The sequence below is a fragment of the Pogoniulus pusillus genome, chromosome 3 (assembly GCF_015220805.1).
Source record: "Pogoniulus pusillus isolate bPogPus1 chromosome 3, bPogPus1.pri, whole genome shotgun sequence".
Classification (NCBI taxonomy): Eukaryota; Metazoa; Chordata; class Aves; order Piciformes; family Lybiidae; genus Pogoniulus; species Pogoniulus pusillus.
The window spans coordinates 34352888-34369034 of NC_087266.1; the positions used below are offsets into that span (position 1 = coordinate 34352888).

General features: G+C 41.3%; 1 protein-coding gene across 5 annotated transcripts in view; it reads left to right on the plus strand.

The window, feature by feature from the left end:
• Positions 1-16147, plus strand: part of DACH1 (dachshund family transcription factor 1) — a 485713-nt gene that overhangs the window by 328659 nt on the left and 140907 nt on the right. For 4 of the 5 annotated variants that reach the window (XM_064174173.1, XM_064174154.1, XM_064174180.1 and 1 more), the window contains exon 4: positions 1554-1726. In XM_064174173.1, coding sequence (XP_064030243.1) covers positions 1554-1726 — 173 coding nt within the window. Of the gene's footprint in view, positions 1-877; positions 1034-1553; positions 1727-16147 lie in introns of all 5 variants that reach the window. The other variant, XM_064174189.1, reaches the window with a different exon arrangement.

The following is a 16147-nucleotide window of genomic DNA, read 5'->3' on the forward strand; positions in this document are numbered from 1 at the left end:
AGTCAGTCTTAAGTAAATTTGATAGTAAAGCCACACAGCAGTTACATCCCTATTCTCTCTGGGAAAATAACCAGTTTGGCTGCACAAAATGCAAACATGTGCAGCAAGTTTTGAATGCTCTCTGGGGCACATAGCTGTGTTTCCCATTCAAGGGAAGAAGGGTGATTTGGAGCCCCAAACCCTGAGGACTGGTTTCTGGGTGGGGTGTTGTGTTTCTGTTTTACTTTTTAACTTGCTTATTTCTGTATATATTGTAAATATCTGCTTGTATCTTGTGATAAGCTGTTCATATAAAGCTTCATTCTTTAATTTCCAGCCACTGAGTCTAGCCTGGGTGATTTTCTTAAGTGTGAGGGGGCAGGTAATACCCAAACCATCACATGCCCTCAGTAGATTTTTTTTTTACTTGCTTTCTATAATGTTTATTTATTCAGAAATGCAGAAAGAAATATAACTGGTTTGAATTTTTGTTAGCATAACAGGCAATATTCATTTTTCAGACATTTTGCAGGCAAAATTGTCTCATGAGTAAATCAAATGCCATATATGGTTTTACTTGCTAGCAATGGCAAAAGTGTCTGTGAAATATGCATCAAATATAAACTTCATGTGAATGAACATGACTATAACACTTTCAGGTTTGCATTCTAACTCTTGACTTAAAAATGTTATCTTTGCATATCTTTTTTCAGAGGGTGGCAAAAAAACCCAACCAGCTGAGAGTTCTTCCCCCAACCTAAATATGAAAACAAACCAACCAACCATTAAAAACATTGCCACTTGCAAAAATGGTTAGAGTGGTGGCCTTCCATGCAAATTCAGACATTGAAAATTGGAGTCTTCCTTCATCCAAATAATATATATTCATTCCCCACAGGCAGCAGTGATGGTTCTTGGGATAAAGAAAAACTTCAATCTCCCCCCACCCAAGGATCACAGGCCTCTGTTAACCACCCCAACTTGCCTGGACAGCATAATGTTCCAGTTAGCCATCCTCTCAACCCTCTTCAACAGAACCACCTTCTGCCAAATGGTACGGGTTGACATCTTTCAGCACTAACATCAGCAGTTTTCCAGTTCCTGTCTTTATTTTGTGTTTATATAAAAAGGCTATAAAAATAAATATGTGGGGAATATCAGAACACTTCCTTCAAAGTATTAAGCGAGGGAAGCGGAGACAATAAAGAGCAAATACATATGCAATAAAATCGATACTTAAAATAGCTGCATCAGTGGCATGATAATGCATTGCTAAGGCTCCTTACAGCAGATATTAAAAAAGATAATAACCAGCCATTGCTTATCAATGATATCATATGTTAACATGCTGTGAGCAAACCAAGAGGTCTAGAAGCCTCTCCTTGTGGCTAGAAACTCTCCGTGGTTTACCTATGCATATCCCAGAAGAGAACTGACATAGAGGTGCTTTGTCCTGCAACACGAACCATCTCGTCACCCATCACTTGGTTATTGTCCATCAGGAGAAAAACAAAAAAGTGTTTTGAAGAGATACATAAACCTATTTCCCCCCCCCTTTTTTTTTTCTCCACTAGGATTGGAACTTCCTTTTATGATGATGCCCCACCCATTAATTCCCGTGAGCCTACCTCCAGCATCTGTCACAATGGCAATGAGCCAGATGAATCACCTTAGTACTATCGCCAACATGGCAGCAGCAGCACAAGTGCAGAGTCCTCCATCCAGAGTTGAGACGTCTGTTATTAAGGTAAATATATTAAGAATAAAACAAACCCAATGCAGAATGTTCTAACGTGCTCACAACTGTCATGAATACAAAAGTGAACAGGTGTCAAATGTTATAAGGTAAGTCATAAAGTCAGTACATATGAGACACCCAGCAGCTCTGGCAGCACAGTAGGCTGCTGATGGCCAGTGTTATCTTAGTTCTCCTTCCCTCCTCTAAGTCTGTATCAAAGCAGTGCTTAAGTTGAAACATTTGCATACAGAATGCACAACGACACCATTTCTCATATTTCATCATCTGTAATTTGTGGCACTGGTCAAGATGACAAGGCAGCAGTTACTCCTTTCTTAAATTAGAAGAGGTTGTTCTTCCAGCTTTTAAGCATTTGAAATGAAAAAGTACAAATTATCTGAAGAAAGCTGAAAGACTTGATACTTCACCTGTGCAGAACCTAAATTGTCAAATCCCAGAACAGAATAGAATCAACTTTCACAGAACAGACCAACTAACGTGCAGGCCAGAGAGATCATAGAACAGAATCATAGAATCAACCAGGCTGGAAGAAACCTCGAAGATCATCCAGTCCAACCTAGCATCCAGCCCTATCCAGTCTATTAGACCATGGCACTAAGTGCCTCATTCAGGCTTTGCTTGAACACCTCCAGGGACAGCAACTCCAGCACCTCCCTGGGCAGCCCATTCCAATGCCATTCATGCTCTCTGTGAAGAACTTCCTCCTAACATCCAGCCTAGACTTCCCCCAACACAACTGGAGACTGTGTCCTCTTGTTCTGTTGCTGGTTGCCTGGTAGAGATCAACCCCCACCTGGCTACAGCCTCCCTTCAGGTAGTTGTAGACAGCAATGAGGTCACTCCTGAGCCTCCTCTTCTCCAGGCTGCACACCCCCAGCTCCCTCAGCCTCTCCTCATAGGGCTGTGTTCCAGGCCCATCACCAGTTTCATTGCCCTTCTTTGAACATGTTCCAGCACCTCAACATCTCTCTTGAATTGAGGGGCCCAGAACTGGACACAGGACTCCAGGTGTGGCCTGACCAGTGTTGAGTTCAGGGACAGAATAACCTCCCTTGTCCTACTGGCCACACTGCTCCTGATCTCTCAAAAATATCTGATATCTGAAACTGACTAACCATTTGAGTTTGTTTGCTGCCTGTAACTATATTAATCAAGTTATAGAGGTATTTAGTAGAGGTGTGGAGTCCTCTGACTGAAGATGATATCTCTTTATGTTTATAGGCTTTCTCCCATACCACTAGATATTTATAATCTCCTTTGACATTTAGGTGTCTACATTTTGCATGTTACCGTTCTTTAGTTCTAGGGAATAGTATACATAGAGTACATAATCTTTTAGAATGCATCAGGTTGGAAGGCACCCTCAGAGGTCATCTTGTCCAACCTCCCTGCAGTGAGCAGGGACCTCTTTAGCTAGAGCAGGTTGTTTGGGGATCCATCAAATCTGACCTTGAATGTCTCCAAGGCTGGGTCCTTTACCACATCTCTGGGAAACTTATTCTGGTATTTCACCGCCATCATTGCAAAGAACTTCTTCTGATATCCGGCCTAAATCTGTCCTGCTCCAGCTTCATACCATTGCCCCTCTTCCTATCACTGCAACCTCTTCTGAACAATCTCTCCCCAGCCTTCCTGTAGGTCCACTTTAGATATTGAAATGCTGCTCTAAGGTCTCCCTGAAACCTTCTCTTCTCCAAGCTGAGCAACCCTAGCTCTCTCAGATCGTCATGACAAGAAGGGTGCTCCAGCTCTCTGATAATCTCTGTCCACATCTTTCTTGTACTGGGGACTCCAGAGCTGGACACAGTACTCCAGGCAAAGTATCAATGGAGAAGAGTGACAGAATCACCTCTCTGGATCTGCTGGCCACACTTCTTTTCAAGCATTCCTATTGCACTTTGCCTGGCAGCAGTGCTGGAGACTTCCCATCTGGCCCACCCCAACCACAACTTCTGCTTTCTACCTGATGTCCATGGCTGAAGAACTGGCCCCTGGCACTAACCTCCTCCAGGTTACAGTATCACAGTATCACCAAGGTTGGAAGAGACCTCACAGATCATCAAGGTTCTTGATGTCTGTACTGTTTTCATCCACAGACTCACCATAGATGGAGGGCTCTGTCTGATGAGGCTTCTGTGCAGGAAAGAATCAAATCCAGGAATAAGCAGAATGCAGGATGGAAAGGATCCTGCCTTGGCAGGGGGGTTGGACTCGATGATCTCTGGAGGTCCCTTCCAACCTCTCAGGTTCTGTGATTCTGTGATTCTTTTCACACTTCTTTTTTGTGCTTATATGTAACGTTCGTGTGTTAGACATGCGAAGGCAAGGCTATTTGGTATTTTAGGGCTATGTTGGAAGCATGTCCATTAATGCAATTCCTTTGACAAAAAGTGGAAGAAGTTGCAATCTCCTGGACCTTTAAATGAATAGTTGCAAAACTTTTTAAGTTCATGATGATTTAAGCAGTGGAGAGGTCTTAATTTTATGGAGGCTTTCAACATGCTTGTAATCCTGTCCTCCTTAATGTAAACCCAGAATCATAAAGAAACATGCAGTTAAAAGTTAACAAATATATATTACTGTTGACCTAGAAAAATACAGGCCAGTGACCTAATTTGTACCTGCATTTTCAAATATTAGACATACTGTGGCATCCTTTTTTCACCTTTAATGACATGAGAATTTAAGACATACAGTCTCAAGTTGTACCAGGGGAGGCATAGGCTGGATATTAGGAGGAAGTTGTTTCCAGAGAGAGTGTTTGGATTGGAATGGGCTGCCCAGGAAGGTGGTGGAGTCGCCATCCCTGGAGGTGTTGAAGAAAAGCCTGGCTGAGGTACTTAGTGCCATGGTCTAGTTGGTTGGACAGGGTTCAGTGATAGGTTGGACTGGATGATCTTGGAGGTCCCTTCCAACCTGGTCAATTCTACAATTCTATGATTCTATGACATTGATTTGAGAAGAATTGTTCAGGTGCTTCGTCAGCCAGGCTAGATTCCATCCTAACTTCAATCTTGCCCGTATCTCTAGAGGATAAATACTTTGCTTCCCACTAACTGCTTGATTACATGGTGAATTTTGCACCTTTACTTTGTTTTCTTTTCACTGTTTCAGTGTATACTAGGAGTTAGATGATAATAAAGTTCTCTAAAACCACAGAATTTATTTTCTTAATTGGAACCACGGCCACTGGTGTTACAGAGCTATCTAAAAAATTAAGGTTGAGATGGAGCACATGCTAAATGACACCTGACAACTCTGAGTTAATAGGGCAACAAAACTTTGTTTTCACTATTTTACCTCCTGTTTTCCCTGCTTTTATTTTCTATGAGCTATTTTGATTTCATATGTAAGAGTACAAAATTTGACCTTCACGAGCATTTTGTAACCTTCTGTTTCTAAACTTTGGCAAGCTGACTCGCAGCTTGTAAAGTTGATTTACAAGCTAGTTCTAGCTGTTAAAGTTAAGTTACTGTGGCCTGCATTTAAATATGTCTGTGGGAACATACTCCGATGTGACACCTGATCCTTGTCTCCAGTTACCAAAGTCAGGTATGTTTGAAGTACAACATAGCTCCTAGGCTATGCCATAAAGGTTTCCTTTTGTGGAAATTGGGTCCTGATGTGTTCACAGTGTCTCACCCTGTTATAGGAACATTGCTGGACCTTTTGCTGGAGTTAAACTACTTCTGACTCGTTTGATCTAACTTTGTTTAGCAGGCTTTAAAATATGAGCTCTGAAAGGAAGACTCCATCATTATGTAACTACGTGTAATACTTTAACCACAGGCAGTGCCATACCAGAAAATTTTCCTTATCCCAGAATTCCTTAACTTCTTAACCTGTTCATCCTTGTAGCTCATCTATTTGGAAAGGTAATGTCCCTATAACCTAGTTGAACATTGTAAGAGTACCTACCAGTTTTAGTTCTCTGAAACATTTTAGCATCACTTTGCAACTGGAAAAATTGCCCTTTTCTTTTTGTTGTTGTTCTTTTCCAAAAGCATTTGCTTGCATTAATAATCTATACTATTTATCTCTGTCACTTCTGAAAATGCAACTGTCCCATATTCATGCTACTAAAATCATTATAGCTGCCAGTTTTTTGTGCATCTCTTTGCATAATGTCACATGCAAGCTATTTAGCAACCCAGGTTTCATGTTCCCACCTTGCTTGTGGATAACCATCAATTGAAAAGATGTGGACAAACTGAGGAAAACCAGTGAAATGGTTTTAAAGGGCCAAATTAAACTAAGTTCCCATTAGAAAAGCATGTTGACTGTAGGATGATATGGAAGTTTGTTAAAGTTTGCATCATTAGTTTGGGGATTTTTTTGGGCATTTGGGTAGAAACTGAAGGAAATGCTACCTAAGTGCTGCTCTGTCTTCTTTGGCCAATGCCTGTGACACATTGCCCATAATACATTTGTACTGCACGTAATAGATAAACACAAGTGTTAATTTTGCTATCCAAAACTCACTTCTAAATGTAAGGTCTTGATACACATAGTTACTTCAATAGAGTTGGGGCTGTTCAGTCTGGAGAAGAGGAGGCTCCCAAGTGACCTTACTGCGGCCTTCCTGGATCTGAAGGGGGCCTACAAAAAAGATGAGGAAGGACTTTTCAGGATGTCAGGGAAGGACAGGACTAGGGGGAGTGGAGCAAAGCTGGAGATGGGGAGATTCATAGTGGAGGTGAGGAGGAAGTTGTTCAGCATGAGAGTGGTGAGAGGCTGGAATGGGTTGCCCAGGAAGGTGGTTGAGGCCCCATCGCTGGAGGTGTTTAAGGCCAGGCTGGATGAGGCTGTGTCGAGGCTGCTCTAGGGTAGGGTGTCCTTGCCCATGGCAGGGAGGTTGGAACTAGATGATCCTTGTGGTCCCTTCCAACCCTGACTGATTCTATGATTCTATAATACAGTAAGGTCTAAGGAGCTTACTCTGCAGGACTTTCCTACTCTTTCTTTCATCCCCTTTGTGGTACGACTTATGCCTTGATTTGTGTCCCCTGTTTTTGTCTATGGCAGATAAATATGGTCATGCAGATACAGATAACGTGACCAAGTAATCATGTTCCTATTTTTAACTGTACAGGACTGAAACATAAACCCCAGTAACATGAATGCATGAGATCATTGTTATGAGGATTTTCTTACTATGAACGTGGACATAATGTCACTGGCAATTTACCTGTTGCTCACTAGGCATAGTCAGAGGCTGTGATTTTGGTGTCCATTGCATTATATGCACTGTGTAGTTGAGCAGAAAACTATAATCAGCCTACTTTTTGAACCTTGCACTAGCAATGTAAAGTTTATGAATAATAACGCTGCAATCAAAAGAAATATCTTAGAGAATAGATGTAAGTGAGAAGGTCAAACCTCCCTTTTCTTTATTTTTACTGGAATGGATAAATAGTGCAATTGCTCTCTGTTGCAAAACTGTTATTAGAGTCATAGCTTCCTTTATGATTTTTATTTTTACCCTTTTGAGATTTGAGTTCTGTTTTTTTTTTTTTTTTTTTTTTTTTTTTGTTATCTTCTGGTTCATTTTTTTAACCCTGATTTTACTTAAATCAGTGTTTCCACAAGTTGGTTTGAAAAAATTATGGATCTCTCATCCTGAAGTTCATAGTCATAACCTGAAATGCATAAATTTGAAATCAGAGTACAAGATGTTTGCAGGTTTAAACTCTGCTTGGAAGTTTGAAGACATATGGGAAATTTCTACTCTGAAAAGTAAATCAATAATAATAATCTTATCTAATTATGTAACAGAGAACAAAATTAAGTCTTAGAAAAATCTGAGTCTTCCTATTATAAACAATCTGCTTCATTGGATAGAGGAATTGCCTTTGTGAACAGTGCCACAGTAGATGACTTGCTGACCTTTCCTTCCAATTCACTGAGTTCACAGTTAGTGCTGTTATCTTTAAACTCACAAAGCTTCAAATGCCTTTCTGTTACTGGGCAATATTTCATTTCTTCATGATAAGAAGTTGGAATAAAGCTGAGATAATGTACTAACCAAACATTTAATTCTGCTATGTTCAGGAGATGAGACAAAGACAAAATTGTAAGGGAAGCTTTACAAAGCAACACCTTAGATTTGGCAGTGAACTCTGAGCTCTAAAATCTTCAGAATTATATTTCAGAAGAGTGTTGTGCCCTTCTGAACATGAGATGAACATTAGATGTCTTTTTGTAATGGAATGTTTAGATATATGAGTTGGATGAATAAGAGGAGAGCAACAACAAGCAGGGACAGCAGATTGTGACAGCAATGAATTGCAGTGAGCGTGACAGCTGTGACCTAGGGATGCTTTAGACATGAGGTGGCTTTCATCGCCTACCCATGGTTTCAGAGGCTTAGCTTGTTAGCAGTTTCACCACATCATTTTTTTTTCACTCAGCAAAAAGATAATATGAAAGTATAAAGCACATACTTCATATTAATAGCAACTGGAGAAAATCCTTCGTTGTACAAGTTAGAACAGAGCAACGTGCCATAATCAAAAATGGCAGTTTGTCCATGTGGTGTTACTAATACTCATAGAATGAATTAATAGAGGGGAAGAAATAAATACTTCCACCAGAAAAAGTGATTGATGGTGCTGTAGTTTTCCACTGAATATTAAATACAAGAGACTAAATTTTGCTAATTTTCTGAATTTACCACATTATTGATTGTGTTGTGTATTTGTTTATAATGTTTTATGTATATCTGTATCTATGTATCTAATTTGGTGAGGTAGCTAAAAGATGCTGCTTCACTTCTTCTTTGGCAATGTGTGTTCTTATAGTAATTTAATGTTTCTATCTTTTTCACCTCTAATTGTTGCCAAAAAAGTACAAACAATAGCCACAGAAAGAGTGCATTTTAATGTCTAATGTCAGAGTGGTGGTGGACTTGAAAGGAAACGTGCTCTTAAAGGAGAATGAGCAAGCCAGTTCTGGGGTTCTCAATTCAAGAGAGATGTTGAGATACTGGAATGTGTCCAGAGAAGGGAACGAAGCTGGTGAGAGGCCTGGAGCACAGCCCTGTGAGGAGAGGCTGAGGGATCTGGGGGTGTTTAGCCTGGAGAAGAGGAGGCTCAGGGCTGACCTCATTGCTGTCTACAACTACCTGAAGGGAGGCTGTAGCCAGGTGGAGGTTGGTCTCTTCTCCCAGGAAACCAGCAAGAGGAACAACAGGACACAGTCTCAAGTTGTGGTGGAGGAGGTCTAGGCTGGATGTTAGGAGGAAGTTCTTTCCAGAGAAAGTGGTTGGCATTGGAATGGGCTGCTCAGGGAGGTGGTGGAGTCACCGTCCCTGGAGGTGTTCAAGCGAAGCCTGGCTGAGGCATTTAATGCTATGGTCTAGTTGACTGGCCAGGGCTGGGTGCTAGGTTGGACTGGATGAGCTTGAAGGTCTCTTCCATGATTCTGTGATTCTATGATTCAATATATTCTTGAGGGCCAAATTTCAAGCATCCCTTATCTTGGTGCAAATTGATCCAAATAACAAATCCTAAGCATTTAAGAATTTGACATTTATCGCCTCCAAAAATGCACCTACCACATACAAAACTTTCAACTTAGAGAGCTGCAGTGCCCTTACCTATGCTTGTATTCCAATGACATTACTATAGACCCTCAATGTCAAGGAGTTCTTCATAGGAAACAGATCAACTATTTGAAACAATAGTATTGTTAGTGACCAAGCAAAACATTGGAACTCATGTATTTTAATTAGGATTAGAAGTATGTGTAGGAACAAGGTGAGAAAGATGACATACATCAGTGGGAAGTTAGTAACATCTTTAGCAATGATAGGGATAGTACACAAATAAGGAAACAGAAATGAAAATTTACAGCATTGGCTCAGTTTGATAACAAATTTTATAGCAGTGGTTGAGGTGTTTAGGAAATAATTATGAGTTCAATTCAGCTCTCTGGACTGTGAGTTTGCAATTGTGTAGCGATTTAGTCTAAAACTAGAGGAAAAGTGAAACTGTAAAATTAAACATCCCTTTTGCAAGGAATAAAAAAGACACCAAATTGATCAATTTCTTTCACTCATCCAAATAATACAATGCCAAATGAGTCTGTGCCATTTTACGAGAAACCCATTCCTGGAATACTTCTGACACAAGTTCAAAGTAGATCAATAAGGAACCGAAGAGTAAGAAGTCTTTGTTTTGGTCGTCGTGAAAGAGATTGTTATAAATTTACCACAAAAAATGCTTAGCAGCCACATGCCTTCCCAGAAAGGTTAGGATATTATAAACTATTCCTGATTAAAAGCAGGCTGTTGTTTTTTTTTCAAATCTAAAGTATATGTCACATATCTTTTCCTCCATATGAAGTTACCTAAACTACTGAAAATAAGTTTTTTTATCCTTTGCACTTCAATGGCATAAAACACAAACAACCTTGAAGGAGTTTTTTTCAGCACAGAAGAGCACGAAGATGACTGGATAGTTTTAAAGAGTTATACCTCTACCTACTTACATGCCTAGAGCTCACTCCATGCCTAGAATTAAAGGTTGACTAAGTCTAATAGATGAGTCTTTTGGAGAAGCACACTAAAACAAAGTAAAAAGCAGAGACTAAAAATATGTGCAGAAGGGCTAAATAGGCAAGAGATCATAGAATTATAGAATCAACCAGGTTGGAGGAGACCTCCAAGAATCAGCCAGGCCAACCTAGCACCCAGTCAGCTAGACCATGGTGCTAAGTGCCTCAGCCAGGCTTTTCTTGAACACCTCCAGGCACAGCAACTCCACCACCTCCCTGGGCAACCCATTCCAATGCCAATCACTCTCTCTGGAAAGAACTTCCTCCTAACATCCAGCCTAGACCTCCCCCAGCACAACTTAAGACTGTGTCCCCTTGTTTTATTACTGGTTGCCTGGGAGAAGATACCAACCTCACCTGACTACATCCTCCCTTCAGGCAGTTGTAGACAGCAATGAGGTCTGTGCTGAGCCTCCTCTTCTCCAGGCTAAACACCCCCAGCTCCCTCAGCCTCTCCTCACAGGGCTGTGTTCCAGGTCCCTCACCAGCTTCACTGCCCTTCTTTGAACATGCTCCACCACCTGAACATCTCTCTTGAATTGAGGAACCCAGAACTGGACACAGGACTCTAGGTGTGGCCTGACCAGTGTTGAGGACAGGGGCAGAATAACCTCCCTTGTCCTGCTGGCCACACTGTTCCTGATCCAGGCCAGGATGCCATTGGCTCTGTTGCCCACCTGGGCACACTGCTGGCTCATGTTCAGCTACTGTCTACCAGCTCAGATATGAGTAGCTGCGTGGAGCTGTAGATACTTGGTTTTAGAGAAGGATTCACTGACTTTGTAGTCTGTATTGCAACTGACTGAAAGGGAGAGGACCCCTTTGTGTGGCATCCTAGATACAGATTGTGCTAGTCTGAAGCTAGCTAGAATGTTTTGGTGAGAATAATTAGATTACAGGCTGTGAAAGGGAAGCAATAGTGATGTCTACTTCACTCATAGGCTTACTGAGATGTATAAGAAAAAGAACAAAAAACATAGATAACACAGCTGCTTTCTGGGCATTGGGCTGAACTTCTCTCTCTAACCTAACCTGCTTGTCTTTGTGACTAAATCCACCTGCTTCCTAACCCCCCTGGCTGACACTCCATACTACCTTAAGCATAAGGCAAGATCTTGGATAAGGTTGAGGAGTGGGAAGAAGGTGGAAGGGTGTTTGAGAGCCCCTCCTGGGGACTGTGGTTTCTGAGAGGGCTGTTGTGTTTCTGTATTACCTTTTAACTTGTCTGTTTCTGTCTATAGCTGTATCTGTTGTAAATACCTGCTGTATATTGTGCTAAGCTGTAAATATAAAGCTTGACTCAATTTTCCAGAGCCACTGAGTCTAGTCTGGGTGATTTTCCAAAGCGGGGGGGAGGGAACACCCAAACCATCACACAGATCTCTGAAGTTTCATCTCTAGCTCTTGTCAAAACTGCGTTTAGATACTTACATTCAGATGTGTTCATTTCAGTCTGAACCCTCTACTTAATTCCAGCAAAGCAGTCACTCAGGTATTTATGTATTTGTTTGTTGGCTTTTTGGGAGACAATGAACCTAATTACTGTACAAGCCAACACCAGATTCTCTAGAGATATCTTTAATTGAGTTTCTCCTGCAAGTAGATGAGTTTTAGAAAGAAAACCCTGGACAGTGGGCAGTATCCTAGGTGATTTTGGTTGTGTGCATCAGAACAGTAAATTTTGTTTCTTCACTGTGTTGTGCAGACTTGTACAAAAGTGGCATTTTGCAGAAGGGGTAAAATAGCTCTGACGATCTGAGTTGTTATAGTACTGAGTGCATTTCTGCCTATTTAATTTGTTGGGAAAAAAAGTCTACATGTAAAGTTAATATTTTACTGTACGTACCAGGTCAGGGTGGATCCCTCCCCCAGTAGAATAAACTCACCACAACATGGGTTTTGCTTGGAGAAAAGTTAGGGAGAAATGAAATTGTATTTTTTATAGTTTAGCAGTATAAGGAGAAATTGTGGGAATGCAATGTGAGAAGGAATAATAACAAGCAGACTGAGCACTCTGACCTTGTTTCCCACAGCTGCAGGTTACCTTATCTGGGGAAAGGATGGATAAGTGGGCATCTGGTTGATAAGAAGAAGGCATGATGTATGTAAAAGACTGGGTTGTTCTTGCCTAGATTATACTAATGTGTAGATGTGTGCTCTATGCTGAAGACTATATAAATGGAGTCAGAACAAAAAATAAAGTTCTCTGGTAAGATTGACACTGAATCGTGTGGAGTCCATGTGGCATCACTCTGATCATACTGATCTGTGTGGCTGTGCCCATTGCCCTCCCACAACAGCAACAATAAACTACTAGAGAAATATAATAACCTTATACGAAGATAAGGTCAAGCAGTGGCAAAATAGCAAAAGCAGCAGCAGCAGCTAAAACACCATTGGGGAAGGATAGCAGCAGGCACAGCTGAAGCGGCAGGAAGCAGCAAGGGGAAGGTCCAAGCTGTGCTGCCACACATAAAGCCCTTGATGCTGTGATGAAATTATATTAACTTACCCATTGTTGCCATTCTATAGCCTATCCCTGGAATGTTCACCTCTCCCCTACATTTGAGCTAGAAATCTAGCTCAAACAGCCTCACCATAGAACAAAAATAATCTTTTCTACACAAAATCTCTAGTAAGGAAGATGGTTTTTATTGAGAATCCAGCACAATCAGGTTATCATTGTGACTTTTTAGAACTGCAGAGTGTTTAGAATCATAGAATCAGTCAGAGTTGGAAGGGACCACAAGGATCATCCAGTTCCAACCCCCCTGCCATGGGCAGGGACACCCTACCCTAAATCAGCCTGCACACAGCCTCATCCAGCCTGGCCTTAAACACCTCCACCAATGGGCCCTCAACCACCTCCCTGGGCAACCCATTCCAGCCTCTCACCACTCTCATGCTGAACAACTTCCTCCTCACGTCTAGCCTGAACCTACCCACCTCCAGCTTTGCTCCATCCCCCCTAGTCCTGTCACTCCCTGAGAACCTGAAAAGTCCCTCCCCAACTTTTTGTGGGCCTCCTTCAGATCCTGGAAGGCCACAAGAAGGTCACCTGGGAGCCTCCTCTTCTGCAGACTGAACAGCGCAAACTCTTTCAGTCTGTCCTCATAGCAGAGCTCCTCCAGCCCTCTGAGCATCCTTGTGGCCCTACTGTGGACACACTCCAGCACAGTTACTATTAGTAGCATTTCCAGCAGTTTATTATTGTTAGCATTTCCATTTGTTACTGCATGTAGTTTTGATAAAGACAAAATATCGTTGTAGCCTGTGTTATTGATCATGGTCTTATGAAGCAAAGATATAAAAAGTGAGTTACCATATTAATTTGTTTTTCATTTCTGCTTAGTTAAATTCCATATTTTTGAGGTTTTAAAGGATATAGAATCATAGAGTCAAACAGGGTTGGAAGGGACCACAAGGAGCATCTAGTTCCAACCCCACTGCCATGGCCAGGGACACCCTACCCTAGATTAGCCTGGCCACAATCTCATCTAGCCTGGCCTTAAACACCTCCAGGGATGATGTATCTTACAAATGAATTGGTAAAGTCAGTATATAGAGAGGTCCTCTGCTATGTCTTATTCTATGTGAACAGAACTCATTATCTGCTTTGTTTGTGCAGTAATTATATTTTCTTGTCCTGTGCATTCTTTTTGCTCTCTCTGTCTCATAATACGTGCTGTAAAAGCACACATAAATAAATAGGATAAACAAATTAAGCTGTTTAAATAAATTAATTTACTCTGCAGCTCTGTATTCAAATCTTATGTGCTCACTGGATTTCATTTTAATGAAACCCTTCTAAGAACAATACATTGTATGCCAAACAGTGAAATTATATATTAAATGAATGATTAAATATACCGTGTTCCAATTTATATCAAATCTGTGCACTGTGCATGCTTAAATCCTCCTAAATCTAATGAAATAAATCTTCTACCTTCTGAAAACATCTGCATTATAATCCTCCTCTTGAATACCCAGTTCATGGACATATAAACACAATCAAAATCATAATAAGCCTAGAGCTATGATGCAGTTAAACTATCCTCATCAATGTTTTTTTTACTTAAAACCCCGAGACTATTAAAGAGGAATCCACTTAAATATCTTGAAACATTGCTCTGAAATGTCTTCTCCCACTCCATCAATAAACCCATTGAATCCTTTTCCTATCAGAATCTCAAGTTTAGCAAGCATTTATCTATCGATTACTGTAGATGGTCATGTTGCTAAGTTCTGGAAGAAAGCATCTAGAGGAATAAATCACAGGCTCACAGAATGTTAGGGGCTGGAAGGGAGACAAGGAGATCGAGTCCAACCGCCCCTGCCAGAGCAGGACAATACTATCTAACACATATCACACAGGAACACATCCAGACAGGCCTCGAAATTCTCCAGAGAAGGAGACTCCACAACCTCTCTGGGGAGCCTGTGCCAGTGCTCAGGGACCCTTACAGGAAAGAAGTTCCCCCTTGTTTTGAGGCAGAACCTCTTTTGCTGCAATTTACACCCATTGCTCCTTGTCCTATCCCAGGGAGCAAGTGAGCAGAGCCTGTCCCTCCCCCTCCTGGCCAGCCCTCAGATACTTATAAACTTTCATCAAATCCCCTCTCAGTCTTCACTTCTCCAGACTAAAAAGTCCCAAGCCTCTCAGCCTCTCCTCATAAGCCATGCCCTTCTGTCCCCTCATTATCCTCGTAGCCCTCCACTGGACCCTCTCCACCAGATCCTTGTCCTTCTTCAACTGGGGAGCCCAAAACTGAACACAGTATTCAAGATGAGAAAATTAATCTTGGTACTGTGAATGAAAAATACTTGCAGCAAGAGTAATTTAGTGTGTGAAGAATGTGAAATTTCACCTATCAAAAGAAAAAAACAAACAGCCATAACCCCTCTAGGCTAGAATTTTCAGTCCTTCCAATGTATTTCCTTTACAGAAACTGTTTGTTTTTATCAGTATTTTATCACAACAACCTATCTCTCACATATTTTAGCAATGGCATAATGTCTTGGGAGCTATCAGCATTGGGAGCTGTGATGCACCTCTGTCCCCAGAGGTGTTCAAGCAAAGCCTGGCTGAGGCACTTAGTGTCATGGTCTAGTTGATTGGCCAGGTCTGGGTGCTGGGTTGGACTGGATGATCTTGGAGGTCTTTTCCAACCTGTTTGATTCTATGATTCTGTGAAATAAAAAAGAAACTGAGGAAAGATAGAGAATTTTCATTGTTTCTGTCAGAGTTTTGTGTAAATGTCAGATGCACAATGATGTTCTCACAGAACTGTCACAGGACAGCAGTGAAGTTCAAACCATCACGATGCTTATGCTCTAGTTTTCAAAGTCAAGGAACATCTTGAAGTGCATCATATTGAAGTGCATCATAGATCCTCCTCACTACCACACCAGACTCTCTTGGATAGAGAAGCATAAATGGATGCTTTTGCTCATGTTGAAGTAGTGATATGGCCACACTCTTTTCATTCCAGATTTTTGCTCCAGGATATAAATGGACATTTGAACTTTCATCAGCCACATTACTAGTACAGATTCAGTGGAGATTTTGTATTGTCTTTATGACCCATAAGCAGTTCCATAAGATCTCATTAATTAAGAAACCCCTTTGAAATTAAAATATGGAGTAAAATTCAGCATAATCTGAAGCATCAGTGTCTGGTCTGTATTTATGTACAAAAGTGTATTGCTCCTGCTCCTATAAGGATAAAAACTAAGCCAAACTGTATTTCCAGTGCTGAGAGAAATGGGGGGGGGGGGGGGGGGGGGGGGGGGAATCTCCTCAAAAGTCAGACAAAACCGTTGTTTTTGTAAGTAGCCCAGAACAGTTTAAAA